Here is a 22,877-nt window from a genome sequence, read left to right on the forward strand (position 1 = left end):
AGACCACGGGGTGTGAACAGGGACTTGTGGTGGTGGAGCTGAGCCCAGGTCTCCCTAAACCCTGTCTCCTGCCTCTGCTGTCCACCCCAAGAGACCTCCGTGCTTCTGTTTCAGCTTTCCCGAAAGCCGTGCTGGCCCCATCTGCCATCCTGCAGCCCCGGCAACACCCGTCCAAGATGCTCCTGTTGCTTCCTGAGGCCGGCCGGCCTGCCCTGTCCCCAGGACATAGCCCTCCTTCTGGGGCTCCAGGGCCCCCAGCCGGAGTCAGGACCACCCACCTGCCATCTTCCACCCCACGACTACCCACATCCTCCCCTTCTGCCCCTGTATGGCTGCTGTTCACCCTGATGGCCACCCCAGTGCCTACTCTCTCCCTGCTGGGGAACCTCAGACCCCCCTCACTCCTTCAGGGGGAGGTGATGGGGACCCCTTCCTTACCCAGGGGCCCTGAGGCCCCCCGGCTGGCAGCAGGGCCCTCTCCCTGCTGGCACCTGGGAGCCATGCATGAATCAGGGAGTCGCTGGACAGAGCCTGGGTGTTTCCAGTGCTGGTGCGAGGTGGGTACTAGGGGTCCCCAGAACTTCCTTGTTCTGGTGCCTTGTGGTGGCTGTAACTCCTGCTTGTGCTTCTAGGATGGGAAGGTGACCTGTGAAAAGGTGAGGTGTGAAGCTGCTTGTTCCCACCCAATTCCCTCCAAAGATGGGGGGTGCTGCCCGTCATGCACAGGTGAGAGCTGGTGCCAGGGAAGGACATAGTCTTGCCTCTTCCTTTCTCTGCGCCCTCCTGCGGCCAAAAGGCTGTTCTTTAACATTAGCGTACATTAGAATCTCCTGGAGGGCTTACTAAGCCACACTTCCCTTGGCACTGCCCCCAGAGCTTCTGATGCAGTAGGTCTGGGATAGGGCCAGAACATGTGCGTTTTGAACAGGTTCCCAGGTGATACTGACATGGCTGGTCTAGGGACCACACTTTGAGAACCACTCGTTTATGCTGTAATATGCCTCAAGGGGGACTTTTCATCTTCTGAGCATCTGTTTTCAGCTTCATTCGCTCATTCATTTATTCAGTCATTCATTGAGCCTCTTTAAATCCACTGTGCAGTCCCCTTCTCCTGCCCAGTTCCCCTCCTACAGGTGGAGGAGTAGTTGTTTCTAAATTCTGTCCCCTTTTTGACTCACCCCTGCCATCTGCTGATGGTTTTTCATTTGCTTCCCATTGCTGGAAGGATAGGGACCCAAATTTTCCACAGATCCTTCACAGAGCTTCTCGAAACTTGCTCTGCAGTTGAATCAAGGGGATTCTTATTAAAATGCAGATTCTTGGCTGGGCATGATGGCTCAAGCCTGTAATCCCAGCACTTTGGGAGGCCAAGGTGGGCGGATCACTTGAGCCCAGGAGTTTGAGACTAGCCCCGTGTCTATAGGGAGGACCCGTGTCTACAAAAAATACAAAAAGTTAGCCAGGTGTGGTGGCATGTACATGTAATCTTACTTGCCTGGGAGATTGAGGTGGGAGGATCACCTGAGCTCAGGAGGTCGAGGCTGCAGTGAGCCATGATTGTGCCACTGCACTCCAGCCTGGGCAACAGAGTGAGACCCTGGCTAAAAAAAAAAAGAAAAGAAAAAAAGCAGATTCTCATTCAGTTGGTCTGGGAGGGGATTCTTTGTCTGATGGTCTTGGTGATATGACACTGAGGTTGCTGGAGATTGAGCAGTAGTTAAAAAGTCTTCCTAAGGGTTAAAATGGAAATGCACTGTTTTTTGTTTTGTTTTGTTTTTTTTTTTTTTTTTGAGATGGAGTCTTGCTCTGTCGCCCAGGCTGGAGTGCAGTGGTGTGATCTCGGCTCACTGCAGCCTCCGCCTCTAGGGTTTAAGCAATCCTCCCGAGTAGCTGGGATTATAGCCACCCACCACCAAGCCTGGCTAATTTTTGTACTTTTTTTTATTAGTGACAGGGTTTCACCATGTTGGCCAGGCTGGTCTTGAACTCCTGACCTTGAGTGATCTGCCCACCTCAGCCTCCCAAAGTGTTGGGATGACAGGCATGAGCCGCTGGGCCTGGCTTGATTGTCTTAATGACTGTTGTGGGCTATGTTCCCGCTACACACTGAGTCCTGAGTGTGAAGTATTGGGTACTTTATTGCCCAGGTTTTGGATCCTTCCAAGATCCCTGCAGGGTACATGGTGGTGTTTTCATTTTGCAGTGAAGACAAACTGGGTATTAGAGAGGTGAAGTGACATGTCCAGGGCCACGCTGGTTAACAGAGCTGGAGGGCCAGTTTTTTGTTTTTTTTTTTTTTTTAAGACGGAGTGTTGCTCTGTCACCCAGGCTGGAGTGCAGTGGCGCGATCTCGGCTCACTGCAACGTCTGCCTCCCGGGTTCAAGCGATTCTCCTGCTTCAGCCTCCCGAGTAGCTGGGATTACAGGCGCACGCCGCCACGCCCAGCTAATTTTTGTATTTTCAGTAGAGACGGGGTTTCACCATGTTGGCCAGGCTGGTCTCAAACTCCTGACCTTGTGGTCTGCCTGCCTCAGCCTCCCAAAGTGCTGGGGTTACAGGTGTGAGCCACTGCGCCTGGCCTCAGGTTTTGAAACCAGGCTGCCTTTCTTGCCCTCTGGAAAGAAAATGTCGTGCCCTCCAGACAGTTGTGGGTTTGTGAGACATGAATGGACCCTCCTGGGGCCACCACGGCTGATCCTTGCAGGACCACACAGTCAGAGTACCCTGAATCTACCACTCCTGGGACACCCAGGGCAGTGAGAGAATGTTCCAGGTACATTAAGCATGGAGAAGCAGCGAGACCTCAAGCTTCCTCTTCTTTGAAGAGGTCTGATGCCTCTACCTCGTATTTGTCCTTCAAAGGCTGTTTTCACAGTGGTGTCGTCCGAGCTGAAGGAGATGTGTTTTCACCTCCCAATGAGAACTGCACCGTCTGTGTCTGTCTGGTAAGCGTCACAAGATCCTCAAAGCCTCGTGGGTGTTTTCTTAACCTTTGGGGGTTTTAGAGGAAGGGGAAAAGACTGGATGTTAAAGGTGAGCTTGTTGAGTGGAAGGGAACATTCTCAGGTTGTGGAATTTGGTTAGAAGCTGTAGAATTTAAAAGGGGGAGGGAAGTGTAAAACACGAAGGTTGGTGGAGTAAGGGAGGCTTCTGCTCCGCAGCAGACGGCCAGCAGGCACACAGGGTCCGTCTGTTTAGGAAGGGGAGGGGACGAAACTCCCTCGGAAACTTCCCACCAGGGAGGCTGTTTTTCTCTCCAGGCAAAATATTTGCCAGCACAATGAAGGTCTCCACATTTGGGAGAAAGAAGGCTCATTACCAAACTCAGCTTGTTAAAAGTATCTGGCTTTGGGCAAATCCACTCCTGCAAGAATAGTTATTAAGCACCTACTGTGTGCCTGCCCTGCCAGATGCTGATGTTGCAGTGAGCCGAGATCGCGCCACTGCACTCCAGCCTGGGCGACAGAGCGAGACTCTGTCTTAAAAAAAAAAAAAAAAGAAAATGCTGATTAGGAACATCTACTGAGTGCCAGGCCCAGGGTTGGGGCTTCTCATCTCTTTCCTCACCGAGGCTCCCAGCAGCTCTTCGGGGTCAGCTTTACTGCCCCTGTTCTGCAGATGAAAAGACAGAGGCTGGGAGGTGGCAGAGCTGGGATTTGAGGTCTGTCTGAGCCCAAAGTCAGGGCTCTGTCTACCAGCCCTCACTGCCACCTTCTGACCATCTTTATTTTTTATTTTAGAGATAGTGTCTTGCTCTGTTGCCCAGGCTGGAGTATAGTGGTGCAGTCATAGCTCATTGCAGCCTCGAATTCCCGGGCTCAAGCGATCCTCCTATCTCAGTCTCCCAGGTAGCTGAGACCACAGGCACATGCCATTACACCCGGCTAATTTTTTTTTTTTTGGTAGAGACAGGGTCTCGCTGTGTTGGCCAGGCTGGTCTCAAATTCCTGGGCTCAATCGATCCTGCCACCTTGGCCTCCCAAAATGCTGGGATTACAGGGATGAGCCACTGCACCTGGTCATGACCATCTTTAAATGTCTCTTGCTCTGGCATCAAAGGTGGATGCTGCAGTGTGAAATCAGGGGCATGCAGACACCCACCAGCACCCTTTATCGAACTCTTCCTATGTGCTACATGAAAGCGCGGCAGCCAAGTTCCCTCCCTCCTTTATTTCTCTCTTTCTTTTTCTTTCTTGTTTCTTTCTTCTCTTTCTCTTTCTTTCTGTCTCTCACTTCTCTCTTTCTCTCTTCCTTCCTTCCTCTCTCTCTTCCCTCTTTCCCTCCCTGCCTCCCTTCCTCCTTCCTTCCTTCCTTCCTTCCTCTCTCTTCCCTCCCTCTCTCTCTTCCCTCCCTCCCTTCCTTCCCTCCCTCCCTCCTTCCTTCCTTCCTCTCTCTCCTCTCCTGCCCCCTCCTCTCCTGCCCTTCCCCTCCCCTCCCCTGTCTTCTCCTCTCCTCTCCTCCTCTCTTTCTCCTCTCCTCTCCCTCCCCCTCCCCCATCCCTCCTCTCTCCTCTCCTCTCCTCTTTTCTTTTCTTAGTGATGGGATCTCATTTTGTTGTCCAGGCTGGGGTGCAGTGGTGCAATCATGGCTCACTGTCGCCTTGACTTCCCATACTAAAGCAATCTTCCCACCTCAGCCTCCTGAGTAAGTGGGACCACAGACATGTGCCACCACCCCAGCTAATTTATTTTTATTTTTGTTGTAGAGACAGGGTCTCCCTATGTTGCCAGGCTGGTCTCAAACTCCTGGGCTCAAGCAGTTCTCTTGTCTCGGCCTCGCAAAGTGCTGGGATTACAGGCATGAGCCACTGCACACAGCCCCAAGTGCTTTCATGCATGATCTCATTTCACGTAATCTTTGGAAACCCCTGAGAGACACGCCAATTCCAGCCTATTTCTTAGATGGGGAGACCGGGGCTTGGAGACGTGGTGTACATGGCCCAAAGTCTTTATAGGGGAGGAGCAGATGTTGGAACTCAGATGTGGCTGACTCCAAAACTGGGAGCTCTTTGGTCTCAATGTCAAATTTAAAACATTTATTTTGAAATTTAATTCTTTGACTAGCCAATATGAGCCACCTGATTCAAAACTCAGATGATGGGAAGGTGTGTGGGGGTCTCCTTCCCTGCAGGAGTCAGCTCTGTTCTCTGCTCCCCAGCACCTTCCAGAGCTCCCAGGCACATTTGCATAAGGAAGGGAGCATGCTCTGCCTGCTGGGCTGCCCTGACCTTTTTCCTGGAATGGTGTGTTATGGCATGGAGGTGTTGTTCTAACCACACCATATGTATCAGTCCATTTTCACACTGTTGATAAAGACACACCTGAGACTGGGTAATTTATAAAGAAAAAGAGGTTTAATGAACTCACAGTTCCATGTGGCTGGGGAGGCCTCATAATCATGGTGGAAGGTGAAAGGTACGTCTTACATGGCAGAAGGCAAGAGAGAAGGAGAACTAAGCAAAAGGGGAAACCCCTCATAAAACCATCAGATCTCGTGAGACTTATTCACTACCATAAGAACAGTATGGGGGAAACTGCCCCCATGATTCAATTCAATTCCATGTGAGAATTATGGGAGCTACAGTTCACAATGAGATTTGGGTGGGGACATAGCCAAACCATATCATCATCATAAACACCGGGAATTTGTCCCTGTGACACAGCAGCATTTAAAGGTTTCTTGTGGCCTCCTTTAGGCAGCTTTCCTGTTTGAAGGGCCTGCTGTGAGATGGGGAATGAGCCTTGTTCCACACCCGCACCCCCAGTGCCATCTCTTGCCTCCTCCTCAGGCTGGAAACGTGTCCTGCATCTCTCCCGAGTGTCCCCCCGGCCCCTGTCAGACCCCCCCACAGTCGGATTGCTGTACTTGTGTTCCAGGTAAGTGACACTCTTGGAGCATTTTGCTTTTTTTTTTTTTTTTTTAGATTTTTTTGTAGACCTCACTATATTGCCCAGGCTGGTCTTGAGCCTCAGGTGGTCCTCCTGCTTCAGTGTCTCAAAGTGCTGGGATGACAGGCATGAGCCCCCAAGCCCAGTTTTGCATTTTGCTTCTTTTTTTTTTTTTTTCCCGAGAGGGAGACTTGCTTTCCAGGCTGGAGTACAGGTGGCATGATCTTAGCTCACTGCAACCTCCGCCTCCCAGGTTCAAGTGATTCTCCTGCCTGAGCCTCCGGAGTAGCGAGTAGCTGGGATTACAGGCGCTTGCCGCCACACCGGGCTAATTTTTGTATTTTTAGTAGAGATGGGGTTTCATCATGTTGGCCAAGCTGGTCTCGAACTCCTGACGTCAGGTGATCCACCTGCCTCAGCCTCCTAAAGTGCTGGGATGACAGGCGTGAGCCCCCCCGAGCTCGGTTTTACATTTTGCTTCTTTGTGTGTGCAGGGGAGGATGTCTTTTGAGTATGCAATGGGGTGGGGTGAGTGGAGGAGTGAGGGAGGAGATTGCTTTCTGCTTTACAAACTCAGATCAAGTGAAGCATTTCAAAGTGTCTGTTTTTATTGTGCACTTCTTATGTGCACAGCAGTTTGATGCTAGACTGTGCTCACAGCCCAGCTTTCCCCTGCCTTAGGAGGCACCTTCAGCTCAGGCAGGACGGGGTTTCAGTCCACCCTTGTCATTGCTCTGTCCCAGGGCAGGGAAGGGTCTCTCCTTAGCCACTAATGAGTTGGTCCTTTGTTAAAAACAAAGTTTTCTTTCCTGGGATGGCTTCATCGCTGTCATGGATGTTCCCTGCTGACCCTGTACCCCTTGCTGTGTGGGGCACTTGCCAGAACTCCATCTCATGGAACCCTTATGTCACCATTGTAAGGCAGTACTATTTATTGCCCAATTTTATAGATGGGAACACTGAGGCTTGGAAAGTTCAAGTCACTGCCTAAAGACACACAACCATTAAGTAATGGAGCAGAACTTGAATTCAAGTCTACCTGATTTCAAAGCTGGTGTTCTTTTTAAGTGTTTTTTTCTTAATGTTTAAATGTTACATTATTTTTAATTGACTGACTTTTGCATAGTCAATGTAGTCTGTGTGAGATAGGAACCCTTATTGGTCCCATTGTACAGATGAGAAAACTGAGGCTTAGAGAGCTTTAAGTGTCTTGCCCAAAATCATTCCCTGGTGAGTTGTGTAGCTAGGATTTGAGCCCAGGGCAGTCTGACTAACGGCAGGTGGGCCTGGGCAGTTTCTGAGGCTGTTTTTTCACTGGAGTGGATCTTCATATCAAAGGCTATCCCCAAATTCTCACAGCCTCCAGGGGGTGGTAGCATCATTTGTCTAAGGTGGCACCTTTGTCTTAGGTGTCGGACAGTCTCTTTTTCTTTCTTTTTTTCTGTTACTCTTTAGTTATTTAGGGCTTCCCCTGCCTTTTTGGTTAAGGACCTCGTCTTACATGTGATTCATTTTTAGTCAGATTTTTTGTTGTTGTTGAGATGGGGTCTTGCTCTGTTGCTCAGGCTGTAGTAGAGTGGTGCAATCACTATAACCTCAACCCCTGGTTTCAAGCCATCTTCCTGCCTCAGCCTCCTGATTAGCTAGGACAACAGGCACACACAGCTGCACTCAGCTAATTTTTTAAAGTTTTTGTAGAGATGGGATCTCGCTATGTTGACCAGACTGGTCTCGAACTCCTGGGTGCAAGAGGTCCTCCCACCTCAGCCTCCCAGAATGTTGGGATTACAGACATGAACTGCCACACCCAGCCCTTTGTCGGCATGACTTGTTTTGTGTCTGGGGTTTGGAGGGGGAGAAGTGCTTTGGGTTCCTGGGCATGGAGCATGCTGTGGAGTGTCGTGGGTGTGTGTTAAGCGCTCTGGGGCTCCCCACCCATTTGTTCCCCCTTTTCTTTAGCTGCCTCTGCCCAAAGACCTTGAGCTGCTTCTCCCTTTCTCCTCTGCAGTGAGATGCTATTTCCACGGCCGGTGGTACGCAGACGGGGCCGTGTTCACTGTGGGTGGTGACGAGTGTACCACCTGTGTCTGCCAGGTATGGTGGCTGAGTGTCCCGAAGCCTGTGGAATTGATGGGGAGGGGAGCGAGGCACAACACTTTACTCAGGTTGACATGACTAGGAGAACATGAGTTGCCATACAGCAACAGGGAAACTGAGGAAGCAAAGGCACTACAGGGATCCCCCAGGCCTTCCCACAGTCTCTTTGAACTTCATCTTTCAGCACTGCTATTTACAGAGCACCTACTGTGTGCTGGGGACACAGCTAAGCACAAGGAAGCCCCAGTCCCCTTGTGGAAGCCCACTGCCTAGGTGGGTTGATGGCCGGGTGCCCAGGGCTCCTGATGCCTTTTTGGAAGGCGGGATGTTAAGTAGAGAACTGGAGGGTGGTAGGGACTCATCAGGCGGGGAGCTGAGGTTGCTGTACCCAGCAAAGGGTGGAGGATTGGAGATGGCCATTCTGGCTGGAGCATGGAGAGAGTCAGGCAGGCGGCAAGGCTGTAGGTAGGGGTTGCATCTTGGGTTGTGTTCCCTAGAAGCAGGGCCAGTGCAGGCGACTTACCAAGGGAGTGCTCTCAGGAGAAACTGGCGAGGGAAGAAGGGTGGGTCAGGAGAGGAAGCAGGGTGAAGATGTGGTCTCACACTGATCCCTGGGAAGTTCTGGGCAGTGGACCATGCTGGGGAGCAAGGCTCTTGCACCTCAGGGCCAGTCAGTTATAGACTCTCTCTGCTCCCTAGGGAGTGGGGGCGGTGACCATCCAGGCATCTCTGGAGGACACATCTCTGACTCTGCTGTCAGCCACTGGCAGTAATGCGGAGACAGGACCTGGGTGGGAACTGACAGCCTCTGCCCCTGACTCAGTCCTGAAGGGCTCCACCAGCTGCACTGACGGCTTTGCACTCAGTGAAGCTGCCAAATGGTTTAGGCAGTAGGGAGCCTGGATGGAAGCGGGAGGGTGAGAGATGGTGGAGGCCGTGCCTATTCCTAGGATGCCCTCCTGGGCTCACACCCAGCCCCCATTGAAGGACTCCCGGTTCACCCCACCCCACTGTTGTGCTCCTTGGAGATTTCTTTGTCAGTTTCACTTGAGTAGATTTCTTTGTCAGTTTCACTTGAGTAGCTGGGAGGGTGATGGCAGCCTGCCGGCCTCCTCTAGCTCTCCATGGTCCCCAGGCGGGGGGCTGCCCTCATCATTCTGTGCCTGGGCTCTCTTCCAGAATGGGGAGGTGGAGTGCTCCTTCATGCCCTGCCCTGAGCTGGCCTGCCCCCGAGAAGAGTGGCGGCTGGGCCCTGGGCAGTGCTGCTTCACCTGCCAGGAGCCCACACCTGCAACAGGTGAGCTGGCCCAGGGCTACTCCGACACAGGGCATGGATGCTGGGGAGAGAGGCTGAGCTTCACCTGCTGCTGAGACTGCTGGTGTGTGTGTTATTTGTGTGTGTGTGTACATGTGTCCTTGTGTGCATGTGTATGAGTGTGAGTCTGTTTTGTGTAGTGTGTCTGAGTGTGTGCCTGTGTGTAAGTTTGTGTGTCTCTGAGTTTGTGAGTGGTTATCTGTGTGTTAGTGTGTTACTGGTACCTGCATATGTGTGTCTTTGTATTTATGTATATGAGTGTCTGTGTTTTGTGTAGTATGTCTATGTGTCTCTCTGTGGGGGTGTGTGTGTGTGTGTCTGTGTTTTTGTGTGTGCCTGTGTGAGCATGCATGTTTGTGTCTGTTGTGTCTGCATATGTGTGTGTGCATGTAAGTGTATGTTTGTATGAGTGTGTCTGTGTGAGAGTAAGTTTGTGTGTCTTTGTGTGAGTAGTGTGTGAGCATGTATGTGTATGTGTGCATTTGTATGAATGTGTGTAAATTTGTGTACATGTGTCTTTGCCTGTGTACGAGTGTGTATCTGTGTTTTGTGTAGTATGTCTTAGTGTATGCCTGTGTGTTTGTGTGTTTCTGTGTTTCTGAGTAGTTTTCTGTGTTTGTGTGTCAGTGTGTTAATGGTATCTGTGTGTGGGAGTCTGTGTACATGTGTCTTTGTGTATGAGCATGTGTCTGTTTTGTGTAGTATGAGTGTGTCTCTGTGGTATGTATGTTTGTATGTGTCTGTTTTTGTGTTTTTGTGTGTGCCTGTGTGAGCATGCATGTTTGTGTTTGTTGTGTCTGTATATGTGTATGTGCATGTAAGTGTATGATTCTATGAGTGTGTCTGTGTGTAAGTTGGTGTCTCTCTGTGTGAGTAGTATCTGTGTGTGTGTCTGAGCATATGTATATGTATGTAAGTGTATTTGTATGAGTGTATGTGTGTCTGTGTGAGTTGTATCTGTGTGTGTATGTAAATGTACATTTGTATGAGTATGTGTGTGTCTGTGTGCATGTGTGTCTGTGTTGTATCTATGTGTGTATGCAAATGTACATTTGTATCAGTATGTGTGTGTCTCGGTGTTTGTGCATGAATGGTATCTGTGTGTACATGTATATTTAAGTGTGCATTTGTATGAGTGTATGTTTGCATATCTGTGTGAATTGTATCTGTGTAAGTGTGCATTTGTATGAGTGTGTGTAAGTTTGTGTGTCCGTGTGTGAGTGATATCGATGTCTGTGTGTGTGTGCATGAGGCGTCTGTCCTTGCTGCTGTTGTAGTCTAGGTCTTGTGCCCACTGTCTTTTGTCTGCTATTGTTCTCATCCAGGCTGCTCTCTCGACGACAACGGGGTTGAGTTTCCGATTGGACAGATCTGGTCGCCTGGTGACCCCTGTGAGTTATGCATCTGCCAGGTGAATGACAACCTGCTCGCCTTCAGCTGCTTTACCTGGCTGCCCCGCCTCACCCAGAGGAGACAAGCGTCCTGGCCCCTCCAGAGGCTGGCCTCAGGCTGGCCGCAGTCTCCCTCCAGTGCTGTCAAGTTCCACTTTCACAAAAAGGGTTGGACTGAGTTTATCCTGCTCTCAGTAGATGTGTGAGGACGATAGTGCTTGGCAGTTGGCCTTAAGAAGTGTGTATGGTTGGCCAGGCGCGGTGGCTCACGCCTGTAATCCCAGCACTTTGGGAGGCCGAGGTGGGTGGATCACAAGGTCAGGAGATCGAGACCATCCTGGCTAACATGGTGAAACCCCGTCTCTACTAAAAATACAAAATATTAGCCGAGCATGGTGGCGGGTGCCTGTAGTCCCAGCTACTTGGGAGGCTGAGGCAGGAGAATCGTTTGAACCCAGGAGGAGGAGGTTGCAGTGAGCTGAGATCGCGCCACTGCACCCCAGCCTGGGCGACAAAGCAAGACTCTGTCTCAAAAAAAAACCCAAAAAAACAAAACAAAAAAAAGTGTGTATGGCCAAGAGTGGTGGCTCATGCCTGTAATCCCAACATAGCTGAGGTAGGAAGATTGCTTGAGCCCAGGAATTTGAGACCAGCCTGGGCAACATGGTGAGACCCTGTCTCTACAAAAAAATACAAAAATTAGTTGCGTGTAGTGGCATGCCCATGTGGTCCCAGCTACTTGGGAGGCTAAGGTGGGAGGATCGCTCCCTCAGCTCCTGAGGCTGACCCAGGAGGTCGAGGCTGCAGTGAGCCATGATCACATCGCTGCATTCCAGCCTGGGCGGAAGACCCTGTTTCAAAAAAAGAAAAAAGTATGTGTAACACACTGTGCATGTGCAGGGAGCTGCTGGCATGAGGAGTAAGAATTAGGAATCTTCATAGAAGGTTTTCCCCAGGCATGGATAACCTAGGGAGTAGGGTAGTCTGAGACCCAGTTGTTCAGGCTGTTTCTGTGAAATTGCAATGTTTTCTTCATGACTGCAAAACATGTGACCATTTCAGAAATGGGTAAGGAGGTGCATGAGTTTGAGTCAGATCAACAACAATGCAAACACAGCTATCCACCCAGAAATACAATTGTTTTAGCTCATAATTGAAGTACTAGTAATTGCGGGGTTTTTTTTTTTTTTACCATTACTTATAATGGCAGAAACCTCAGTTACTTTTGCACCAATCTAATACATGCCGGCTTTCCTTTCTACTTTAAGAGCTTCGAGTCTTTTAGAGGTTTATTTCTCAGAATGAGGTCCCTTGCACCTGCGTTGGGAGCCCTGGTTAGACGTGCAGCCTTTCGAGGCCCTGCCCACACCTCTGCTTTCACAAACTGCGTTTTAACCTCCAGGTGATTTGTGTGCACTTTCATGTGGGAGAAGCCCAGCCTTCTAGTGCCTTCGATGAGCCATTTGTTAAAAAACTGTAAGCCAAACACGTCTCATTGAAATTAGAGTTGGGAGGAAAGTCCTTCCTGTGCTGTCTTCTCCTTTATGACAGATTTCGGGTACCCATAATCAGTCACCAAGAGAGTGATACAAAAGGTTCAAACTGTCAGATTGTTTTTGTGTTTTTTTGTTTGTTTGTTTGTTTTTTTTTTAAAGAAAAAGAGGCCGGGTGTGGTGGCTCACACCTGTAATCCCAGCACTTTGGGAGGCCGAGGCAGGTGGATGATCTGAGGTCAGGAGTTCAAGACCAGCCTGACCAACATGGTGAAACCCCGTCTCTACTAAATATACAAAAATTAGCCTGGCGTGGTGGCGCATGCTTGTAATCCCAGCTACTCGGGAGGCTGAGGCAGGAGAACCATTTAAACCCGGGAGGTGGAGGTTGCAGTGAGCCAAGATTGTGCCATTGCACTCCAGCCTGGGCAATAGAGTGAGACTCCGTCTTAAAAAAAAAAAAAAGAAAAAAGAAACCTTGTATGGCACTTTGGCTCTCTGAAATAGACATTTCTGGTGGCATTGTTTTTTCTAAAAATAGGGTTTTATGGTATTCTGTAGGTTCCTGGTGAGCCAGGGTTCCAGGGATAAGCTGAGAAAGGATTTGGATGGGGGTGACGGTGCAGCCTTTGGCTGCTACAGGAAGCAGAGAAGGCCAGAATCCCAGCCTTGACCTTCCTTCTCCTTAAAGATGCGTAGACTTCCTGGAAGGCTCACATGGCCTTTCTCAAGTAGCCAGTCCTCTTTAGGGGAGACCTGCCATCTTCCAGCCGCATCATGTTGCCTTTCAGGGCAAGCCTTGGCCAGTTTGCAGCGTTGCTGTTTCTTTTGCAGGGCGGGGAGGCAGGGGCTGGTGTCACCGGTGGGGTCTTGGTGAAGTTCCTCCTTCCTCCAGGCAGATGGCTCGGTGAGCTGCAAGAGGACAGACTGTGTGGACTCCTGCCCTCACCCGATCCGGATCCCTGGACAGTGCTGCCCAGACTGTTCAGCAGGTAATCCCCTGCCTCTGCCCCAAGCCCCCAGGGCAGGGCATCTCAGGCATCAGGCTCCTTTGCGCTAAGCCCTATACAACCTTCATCTCATGTCGTCCTAACAACCCCAAGGGACAACCCCATTGCACAGATAAGGAAACTGAGGTAGAACAGTTTACCCAAGTCAGGCCCCCTCTGAGTGCTTGAGGCAGATCTGAAGACACGCAGGGCTTACAGTGCAGGTGGGTGGTACAGGAGCTGCACCTGTGAGACAATTGGAGAACAGCAGGAGGAGAGAAATTTTAATAGTCATTTTTGCCTTTTAATAGTCATTTTTACCTTTTCCATGATTTCAGAAGTAATGTTTTATTATAGAAAATTTATCTTATTTTATTTTTTTGAGACAGAGCCTTGCTCTCTCACCCAGGCTGGAGTGCAGTGGCGCGATCTCAGCTCACTGCAACCTCCGCCTCCCGGGTTCAAGCGATTCTCCTGCCTCAGCCTTCTGAGTAGCTGGGATCACAGGTGCCCACTGCCATGCCCGCCTAATTTTTGTATTTTTAGTAGAGACGGGGGTTTCACCATGTTGGCCAGGCTGGTCTTGTACTCCTGACCTCAGGTGATCTGCCTGCCTCAGCCTCCCAAAGTGCTGGGATTACAGGCATGAGCCAACACACCTGGCTCCATTATAGAAAATGTAGAAAAAAAGTACAGAAAGCAAAAATAAAAAATATTAACAAGGACCTATTACCACTGTTGAATTTGTGTTTATGTCCTTCTCATCTCTTTTTGTGATGCTCACACACATTTAGTAGATGTACATTTTATATATATATATATATATAAATATGTATATATATATATAAATATGTATATATATATTTTTAAAGCTTCCCCTACTGTCTCATCACCTGCTTTTACACTTAGCAGTATGTGATAGTATCATCCAAGGTGGTATCACTCAGATCAGGCTTCTGCGGCTGTCAGAAATTAGAGAGGGGAGTGGTGTTGGGGAATGTTCTGGACAGGCGGGGTTGGTGGTTTGACTGAGTTTGGAGGGCAGAGAGAAGGTTGGGAAGATGCTGTGGGGCCTCACACACACCTCGTATTTCCCAGTCCTTCTGCCTGATCCCCCGTGGTGAGGAGGTAGAGGACGAATCTCCCCACTCTTCAGGGTGAGGACACTGAGGCCAAGACACTTGATCCTTTTGCTGAATCTGGTGGGAAAAAAGTCAATACCCGATTCAGACAATCCAGACAGGCATTTTGTCCCTTCCCTAACTCCCAGGGTGACTGCCTGGGGAGGCACATGGCCTCCCCTTTGCCATCCAGATAAGCCTCTGACCTTGGCCCTGGCGGGGAGCCTGGTCCCTGGCCACTCCCAGCTGGCGCTCAGCGCGTGCTCTCTCTGGCAGGCTGCACCTACACAGGCAGAATCTTCTATAACAACGAGACCTTCCCGTCTGTGCTGGACCCATGTCTGAGCTGCATCTGCCTGGTATGGACCACCCAGATCTGACCCCCGCCTCTGGAAACTCCCCCACAACTGACATCGGCTCCTGAATCCTAGAGGCAAAATCCAGAGACTTCCAGGACAAGGGATGCTTCTGGTTCATGGTGGAAGTCAGCTCCCTCCAGTCCTGCCTAGGGTGACCCTTTAGACAGGGCCAGAGAAATTTTTTTTGTTTGTTTTTGAGATGGAGCCTTGCTCTGTCACCCAGGCTCCCAGGTTGGAGTGCAGTGGTGTGATCTTGGCTCACTGCAACCTCTGCCTCCCGAGTTCAAGCGATTCTCTTGTGTCAGCCTCCCAAGTAGCTGGGACTACAGGCATGCACCACCATGCCTGGCTAATTTTTGTATTTTTGGTGGAGACGGGATTTCACCATGTTGGCCAGGCTGTTCCCGAACTCCTGACCTCAGGTGATCCGCCCACCTCAGCCTCCCAAAGTGTTGGGATTACAGGCATGAGCCACCATGCCTAGACCAGAGAAATATTTTTAAGCCTGGCTGGCAAAGTCCTCTGCTTCCGGGTTACCCCCTAGAGAGAGTCTTAGGGATTCTTGATGAGGGTGGAGGTGAAGCGCACAAACCCAGAACCCACTACTGGAACCTCTTCAATAGACCCATGTGGTCAAGCTCTTGCTGTGTGCCAGGTCCTTCATAGGCATGCACTCAGCTAATCCATTCAAGAATTTATCATCTCATCCTTCTGGATGAGAAAACCAAGGCACAGAGAGAGTCTTTGCTCAAGATCCCATAACTAGTTAATCAAAGTACTGAGAATGGAACTCTAGTATTGTGATTCCGAGATGCACATTTATTCTCCTGGGTCATACTGCCTCTCAGTCTGAAAAAGCATGTCCCATAGTATCATTTAGTTTTTGGAAAATGAAAAAAAATTTTTTTTTTTGAGACAGGGTGTTGCTCTGTCACCCAGGTTGAAGTGCAGTAGCGTGATCTTGGCTCACTGCAACCTTGACCTCCTGGGCTCAAGCCATCCTCCTACGTCAGCCTCCCAAGTAGGTGGGATCACACCCAGCTGGGATTACCACCACACCTGGCTAATTAAAAAACTCTTTTCATAGAGATGGGGTCGTGTTGTATTGCTCAGGCTGCTATGGAACTTCTGGGCTCAGGCAATCTTCGCACCTTGGCCTCCCAAGGTTTTGGAATTACAGGCATGAGCCACTGCACCCAGCCAAAAAGTTTTTTTTTTTTCTTTTTAAAAAATATATTTAAAAAAAATTTTACATAAAAAAATACTGAGACAGGATCTTGCTCTGTTGCCTAGGCTGGTCTTGAATTCCTGGCCTCAAGTGATCCTCCTACCTCAGCTTCCCAAAGTGCTAGATTATAGGTGTGAGCCACTATGCCTAGATGAAAAAAAAATTCTTTTATTTTATTTTATTTTTTTTGAGACAGAGTCTCGCTCTGTCGCCAGGCTGGAGTGTAGTGGTGCAGTCTTGGCTCACTGCAACCTCTGCCTCCCAGGTTCAAGCGATTCTCCTGTCTCAGCCTCCTGAGTAGCTGGGATTACAGGTGCACACCACCACGCCCAGCTAATTTTTGTACTTTTAGTAGAGTTGGAGTTTTGCCATGTTGGCCAGGCTGGTCTCGAACCCCTGACCTCAAATGATCCTCCCGCCTCAGCCTCCCAAAATGTTGGGATTACAGGTGTGAGCCACCACTCCCGGTAAAAAAATTCTTCATGCTTATCATGCTGACACTCTGAATGCGGGATGACGCTGCTTTGCTGGTGTGGGTGCAGATACAGTATTTCTTTGGTGATCAGTGAGCCTCAGCAGAGTACATGCGTGACAAGGGACATGGTCTGCAGAAAGATTGAGAAACTCAGGGTAAACAGCCCTGTGCATGTAAACAGCCCTGGGCTACTTACCCTGAGTGACCCACTGCACGTAGGCCCTAGTTGTTCTCAGCCTCGGGCTTTGGGGAACTTTGACCCCTGGATCTTTCTCTCTTGGGTTTTGGTGCTTATCTTTTCTGTGCAGTTCATGCAACAGGCACCCGTTAACAGATGCCCTCCATGGACAAGGCCATGTTCTTACCTTCAAGGGGCTTGAATTCTAGTGGGAAGATGGACCCCAACAGAGAAAATGCGCCCCCTGCCCCACTGCCCCACCATGGACTCCTCCCACAATGTTGATTGTTCTGATGGGCACTCAGTGGCTATAGGAGCGGCATCTTCCCGAGTGTCTTGTCAGCTGCCCTGAACCAAGGGCCTTGTGTGTTTTCTGTGTCCTGCAGCTGGGCTCAGTGGCCTGTTCCCCCGTGGACTGCCCCATCACCTGTACCTACCCTTTCCACCCCGACGGGGAGTGCTGCCCCGTGTGCCGAGGTGAGTGGGACCAGCTGCCCCACGTGCCAGGCTCCCGGCCAGGCCTCAGCTCTCATGGGCTCCTGTCTCCTCTGCCTCCACAGACTGCAACTACGAGGGAAGGAAGGTGGCGAATGGCCAGGTGTTCACCTTAGATGATGAACCCTGCACCCGGTGCACGTGCCAGGTGAGCTGGGCCTGGGAACCCAGGAGCAGCCCCGCCAGAGGGCAGCTTCTTGCCTTTTGTCCCTTTGCAAAACATGGAGCCCTTTAGCCAGCATAAGTCCATCCTCCTGCCATCCTCCACCTTTAATTAACTGCCAGAATATCTTTGGTTTTGACCATCTCCTCCCTCTGTGGAAGTCCAGAGGGAGAAGTGGTTTCCCTAACGGGGTCCTGCCATGGCTGGCTTTACCTATTCTCCGGGCGAGGGCTCAGGCACTGCAGCCTCTGTCCCGGGATCTTTCCGTGGGTCCTGCTGCTGGTGCAAGAGGCCCTTGAGGGCACTGCCCAGGGCAGGCAAGATGCTCTGGGCTTCCTCATGGGGGTCCTTCTGCTTGCTTCCCCAGCTGGGAGAGGTGAGCTGCGAGAAGGTTCCCTGCCAGCGGGCCTGTGCTGACCCTGCCCTGCTTCCTGGGGCCTGCTGCTCTTCCTGTCCAGGTAAGTGGGCCTCTGGGTCCTGGAGTTTCTCCGCCATCTTCTTCCATTTTGCTTTTCTTCCCCAGTACATAGAACTTGTAAAGGGCTGCATAAGAGAAAGGCATGTTCAGAGAGGGAACACGGCTCGCGCAAGGTTGTACAGCTGTGCTGTGGCCTGCTGACCCTCATCCCGTGCTCATGATGCCACACACCATGATGTTTGTTTATTTGCACTCCCTTTTTCTTCTTCTTTCTTTTTTTTTTTTGAGACTGAGTCTTGCTCTGTCGCCCAGGCTGGAGTGCAGTGGCGCTATCTCACCTCACTGCAAGCTCCGCCTCCTGGGTTCACACCATTCTCCTGCCTCAGCCTCCTGAGTAGCTGGGACTACAGGCGCCGGCCACTACACCCGGCTAATTTTTATGTATTTTTAGTAGAGATGGGGTTTCACCGTGTTAGGCAGGATGGTCTCGATCTCCTGACCTCGTGATCCGCCGGCCTTGGCCTCCCAAAGCGCTGGGATTACAGGCGTGAGCCACTGTGCCCGGCCTGCACTCCCTTTTTCTTCTTTATCCCCTTTCTTAACCTCTTCCTCTGCTTTCTTCTTTATTTTAAATTACAACATGGCAACTAAGTCCGTTTTGCAGAAGAGTAATTTCTAATATGTGTTGAGCACCCACTGTGTGCCGGGACACCTCATGTGTCTATACCCCTGCAATACTCTTGTCATCCTCCTGTGCCAGGTGAGAAAACAGGCCCAGGGAGGTGAAGTGCTGTGCTCGAGATCATATAGCTGATTGGTAGTAGAGCCAGGATTTCAGACTGGAGTCGATGCTTTTAGATAGGACAGTGGATTGATTTCCAAGAACTGACGCCACTGCACTCCAGCCTGGGCCGCAGAGAGACACTGTCTCTAAACAACACAAAACACAACACAACACATATTCCTCCTGTCTAACTGAGATGGTGTACCCTTTGACAATCATCTCCCCATTCCCCTCGCCCCCGCCAGCCTTTGTAACCACGATTCTACTCTCTGCTTCTTTGGCTTCAACCTTTTTAGATTCCACATAAAACTGAGATTTTGCAATAGTTGTCTGTGTGTGTCTGGCTTATTTTGCTTAGCATAATGTCCTCCAGTTTCATCCATGTTGTTGCAAATAACAGAATTTCCTTTTTTTTTTTTTTTGAGGATTCTCACTCTGTCACCCAGGCTGGAGTGCAGTGGCGCGATCTCAGCTCACTGCAACCTTTGCCTCCCAGGTTCAAGTGATTCTCTTGCCTCAGCCTCCTGAGTAGCTGGGATTACAGGCACACACCACCACGCCCGGCTAATTTTGGTATTTTTAGTAGAGACAAGGTTTCACCATGTTCATCAGGCTGGTCTCGAACTTCTGACCTCAAGTGATCCACCCACCTCGGCCTCCCAAAGCGCTGGGATTACAGGCGTGAGCCTGTAATTTCCTTCTTTTAAAAGGCTAAATAGTATTCCATTCTGGATAAAGAAATGTGGTATATGCACACAATGAAGTACTACTGATGGGCGCTTAGGCTGGTTCCATAGCTTGGCTATTGTGAATAGTGTCACAGTGAACACAGGCTGCAGCTCTCTTCCCCAAACTGACTTTAAATCTTTTGGATAAATACTCAGCAGTGGGATTGCTGGATCTATTTTATGTTTTTTAAACTTCTAGGAAGACGGAATTTTTTTCACTGATGGTGGCCTGAATTTCCTTTTTTATAAAATATTTGTTTAACTCCTTTGACCTTTTGAAGAGTATGTTCTCTTTTCGGGGGCAGCTCTTCAGATCTGTGGATGATGAGCTTTTAGGGCGGGTGGCGCCAGGAATATCCACTGAGCCTTTAAATCCATCATGTTGGGGACATTATAGATTGTACTTCATTGTAACCACCACAGACTTCTCTGCATGCTAGTGGATATTAGTCCCCTGACTGTCTAGAGACTGATGGCTAGCTAACGTGCCAGGCAGTGTACTGAGCATTTTGTACCTTATTTAAATGTATTACCTCATTTAAATGTTCATGGAGTGTTCCAGCATGGCTGCTGTGTTATCTCCATTTTGCAGGTGGGGAAATGGAGGCTCAAAGAAGTTAAGTTTCTAGTTGGTGTGTAAGACTTAAGCCTAGGTCTCTCTTATTTCCTATCCTGTGCTCTTTCCCACTGTGCCCTCCTCCCTCTACCTGGGGAAACTGAGGCCCAAAGAGGTGACCTCCAGGCCTGGCGTGGTGGCTCACGCCTGTAATCCCAGCACTTTGGGAGGCTGATGTGGGTGGATCGCCTGAGGCCAGGAGTTTGAGACCAGCCTGTCCAACATGGTGAAACCCTGTCTCTACTAAAAATAGAAAAATTAGCCGGGCATGTTGGTGCACACCTGTAATCTCAGCTATTTGGGAGGCTGAGGCAGGAGAATTGCTTGAACCTGGGAGATGGAGGTTGCAGTGAGCTGAGACTGCACCCTGCCCTCCAGCCTGGGCAACAGAGCAAGACTCTGCCTCAAACAAAAACAAAAACAAAGAGATAACCTCCAGAGCCCAGCTCCTTCTCCTGAAACACACTATGTTTACCACATACCTCTTATTAACAAGAGCTCCTTTTAAGGAAAAACAACTTTTTATTGAAGTAGAATATGAATTGCTTTCTTTTGATGTTTTTTTTTTTTTTTTTTTTTGAGACAGGGTTTCACTCTGTTGCCCAGGCTGGAGTGCAGTGGTGCGATCACAGCTCACTGCAGCCTCGACCCCCTGGGCTCAAGCAATCCTCCTACTTCAGTCTCGCAGGTAGCTGGGACTACAGGTGCATGCCACCCTGCCTGGCTAATTTGTTGTTTCTATTTTTGTTTTATTTCCAAGCCCATGAAGTGATAAACGCTTGGCTAATTTTTTTACTTTTATTTTTTTAGAGACAAGGTCTTGCTACGTTGCCCAGGCTGGTCCCAACTCCTGGACTCAAGCAATCACCCTGCCTTGGCCTCCCAAACTGTTGAGATTACAGGCATGAGCCACTGAGCTCAGCCTCGTTTGATGATTTTTTAAAAGTATAACAGCTTTCTAAGGATAAAGTTCATATGTCATACAATTCACACATTTAAAGTGTATGATTCAATCATTTTAAGCATATTTTTAGAGTTACGCAACCATCTATTAATATGGATAGTTGATTTTTAAAATATAATCATTCCAGTTTTTTATGTGCTTGACAACGTCTGATTTTTCCTTGATCATACCTTTGATACTCTTTCTTCTTCTTTTTTTTTTTTTTTGAGATGGAGTCTCGCTCTGTTGTCCAGGCTGGAGTGCAGTGGCATGATCTTGGCTCACTGCAACCTCCACCTCCCGGTTTCCAGCAACTCTCCTGCCTCAGCCTCCCAAGTAGCTGGGACTACAGGCACGTGCCACCACGTCTGGCTAATTTTTGTATTTTTAGTAGAGACGGGGCTTCACCATGTTGACCAGGCTGGTCTCGAACTCCTGACCTCAGGTGATCCACCACCTCAGCTTCTCAAAGTGTTGGGATTACAGGCGTGAGCCACTGCACTTGGACAGAAATGCATTTTTGATTTACGGGTTTATTGGGACGTGACCCCATCGTAAGTCAAGGGGCATCTGTGTTTATTTTCTCCTTGTGTACTGAGCCTTTATGATGTGCCAGGCCCTAGGCTGAGACTTTTAAAAAAATTCTTCAAAGAAACTGTTTTTTAGAACAGTTTGAGGCTCATGGCAAAATTGAGTGGAAAGTACAGAGTTCCAATATGCCTCAGACTCCACATGACACAGCGTCACCCCCTATTTGCACCCCACACCGGTGTGGCATGTTTGTTATAATCGGTGATCCTACACTGACACTGACATGTCATTGACATCCAATGTCTGTAGTTCACATTGAGGTTTAGGCTGAGACTCTCTGTGCACCCTTTCATTCACACTCGGTCCTTACTGCTGTGCCTGATTTATAGATGAGGAAACAGAGGCCCAGGGGAGTTGCATGCCTTGCATGAGGTCACACAGCTAACTGCCTGCCTCCCTCCGTTCATGGCTCCTTCAGTCTTCTCTTCCTGGAGGCAGGAGCTGGCTGGTCCTCACCAGGTGTGCTGAGGCCCCTCTGAGGACAGAGCTTGGGTGTCCCTGGTATACCTTGTCCCAGAGCCACCTTGGCCACTGGAGACAGCCATTGTGCATCTCGTTTCACCCTCATCTCTCTAGATTCCCTGTCTCCTCTGGAAGAAAAGCAGGGGCTCTCCCCTCACGGAAATGTGGCTTTCAGCAAAGCTGCTCGGAGCCTGCATGGAGACACTGAGGCCCCTGTCAACTGTAGCTCCTGTCCTGGGCCCCCAACAGCATCACCCTTGAGGCCGGTGCTTCATCTCCTCCAGCTCCTTTTAAGAACGAACTTGATGAAAACACAGACTTTACCTACAAGCCTGGCAGGAGCTCATGGTCCACACTCACCTGCTTTGGGGCCGACAGGCACTTTCCCAGGGGAGCCTGGGGCCTCCCCTCGACTCTCACCAGGGCCTTCGACCCCTCCAAGAGCCCCCACTCTACCTCTAGCTTCCCCAGGGGCTCCTCAGCCACCTCCTATGACTCCAGAGCGCTCCTTCTCAGCCTCTGGGGCCCGGATAGCATCCAGGTGGCCTCCTCTGCCTGCCACCCTCCTGATGGAAGCTTCAGCACTTTCCATGATGGACCCCAGCCCCTCGAAGACCCCCATCACCCCCCTCAGGCCTCGCACGCTTTCTCCCACCACCTCTAGACTCTCTACAGCCCTTGCAGCCACCACCCGCCCCGGCCCCCAGCAGCCCCCAGTGGGGGCTTCTCGTGGGGAAGAGTCCACCATGTAAGCAGGTCACTGTGTCCGGGAGACTCTGGAGAGAGGACACTCTGCCAGTGGCCCAGGGTGTGTGCAGGGCGGCTCCAAGGGTGAACCTGGTGGGGATGCCTGGGCTCCCTCCTGCAGGGGCCCTGGTGAGGATGGAAGACCCCCAAGGCTGGATGTAACCTTGTTCCCAAGAAGTGTTTGGAATGTGTTGTAAGAATGGAGGAAGTGGTTTCCACTGTCAGCATCCTCCCTGGACCACGTGGCTGGCTCATCTTTTGAGAAGGGTTGGGGCTGCCAAGTTCTCCTGGAGGAAGAGTTGTGTCCGGCTGGGATTCCACTCACTGGGACTGTACCGCCAGGTGTCATGCGTCCTTCTGAGGTTTCCTGATTAAAGGTTGTCTCGGTTTCCCTA

At 50.2% G+C, this 22,877-nt stretch overlaps 1 protein-coding gene across 15 annotated transcripts in view; it reads left to right on the forward strand.

The window, feature by feature from the left end:
• The window catches only part of VWCE (von Willebrand factor C and EGF domains), a 36,890-nt gene extending 14,013 nt beyond the window's left edge, over nucleotides 1-22,877 (forward strand). For 3 of the 15 annotated variants that reach the window (XM_054440301.2, XM_054440297.2, XM_054440306.2), the window contains 13 exons: nucleotides 115-557; nucleotides 633-726; nucleotides 2,864-2,946; nucleotides 5,697-5,877; nucleotides 7,898-7,983; nucleotides 9,166-9,283; nucleotides 10,627-10,712; nucleotides 13,081-13,177; nucleotides 14,572-14,654; nucleotides 16,922-17,012; nucleotides 17,096-17,178; nucleotides 17,561-17,651; nucleotides 21,850-22,877. In XM_054440301.2, the coding sequence (XP_054296276.2) occupies nucleotides 115-557; nucleotides 633-726; nucleotides 2,864-2,946; nucleotides 5,697-5,877; nucleotides 7,898-7,983; nucleotides 9,166-9,283; nucleotides 10,627-10,712; nucleotides 13,081-13,177; nucleotides 14,572-14,654; nucleotides 16,922-17,012; nucleotides 17,096-17,178; nucleotides 17,561-17,651; nucleotides 21,850-22,487 (2,174 nt within the window). In that variant the 3' untranslated portion in view covers nucleotides 22,488-22,877. Of the gene's footprint in view, nucleotides 1-114; nucleotides 558-632; nucleotides 727-2,863; nucleotides 2,947-5,696; nucleotides 5,878-7,897; nucleotides 7,984-9,165; nucleotides 9,284-10,626; nucleotides 10,861-13,080; nucleotides 13,178-14,571; nucleotides 14,655-16,921; nucleotides 17,013-17,095; nucleotides 17,179-17,560; nucleotides 17,652-21,849 lie in introns of all 15 variants that reach the window. The other 12 variants (XM_063670874.1, XM_063670873.1, XM_063670872.1 and 9 more) reach the window with 6 other exon arrangements.

Source organism: Pongo pygmaeus, chromosome 9, assembly GCF_028885625.2.
Source record: "Pongo pygmaeus isolate AG05252 chromosome 9, NHGRI_mPonPyg2-v2.0_pri, whole genome shotgun sequence".
NCBI classification, from domain to species: Eukaryota; Metazoa; Chordata; class Mammalia; order Primates; family Hominidae; genus Pongo; species Pongo pygmaeus.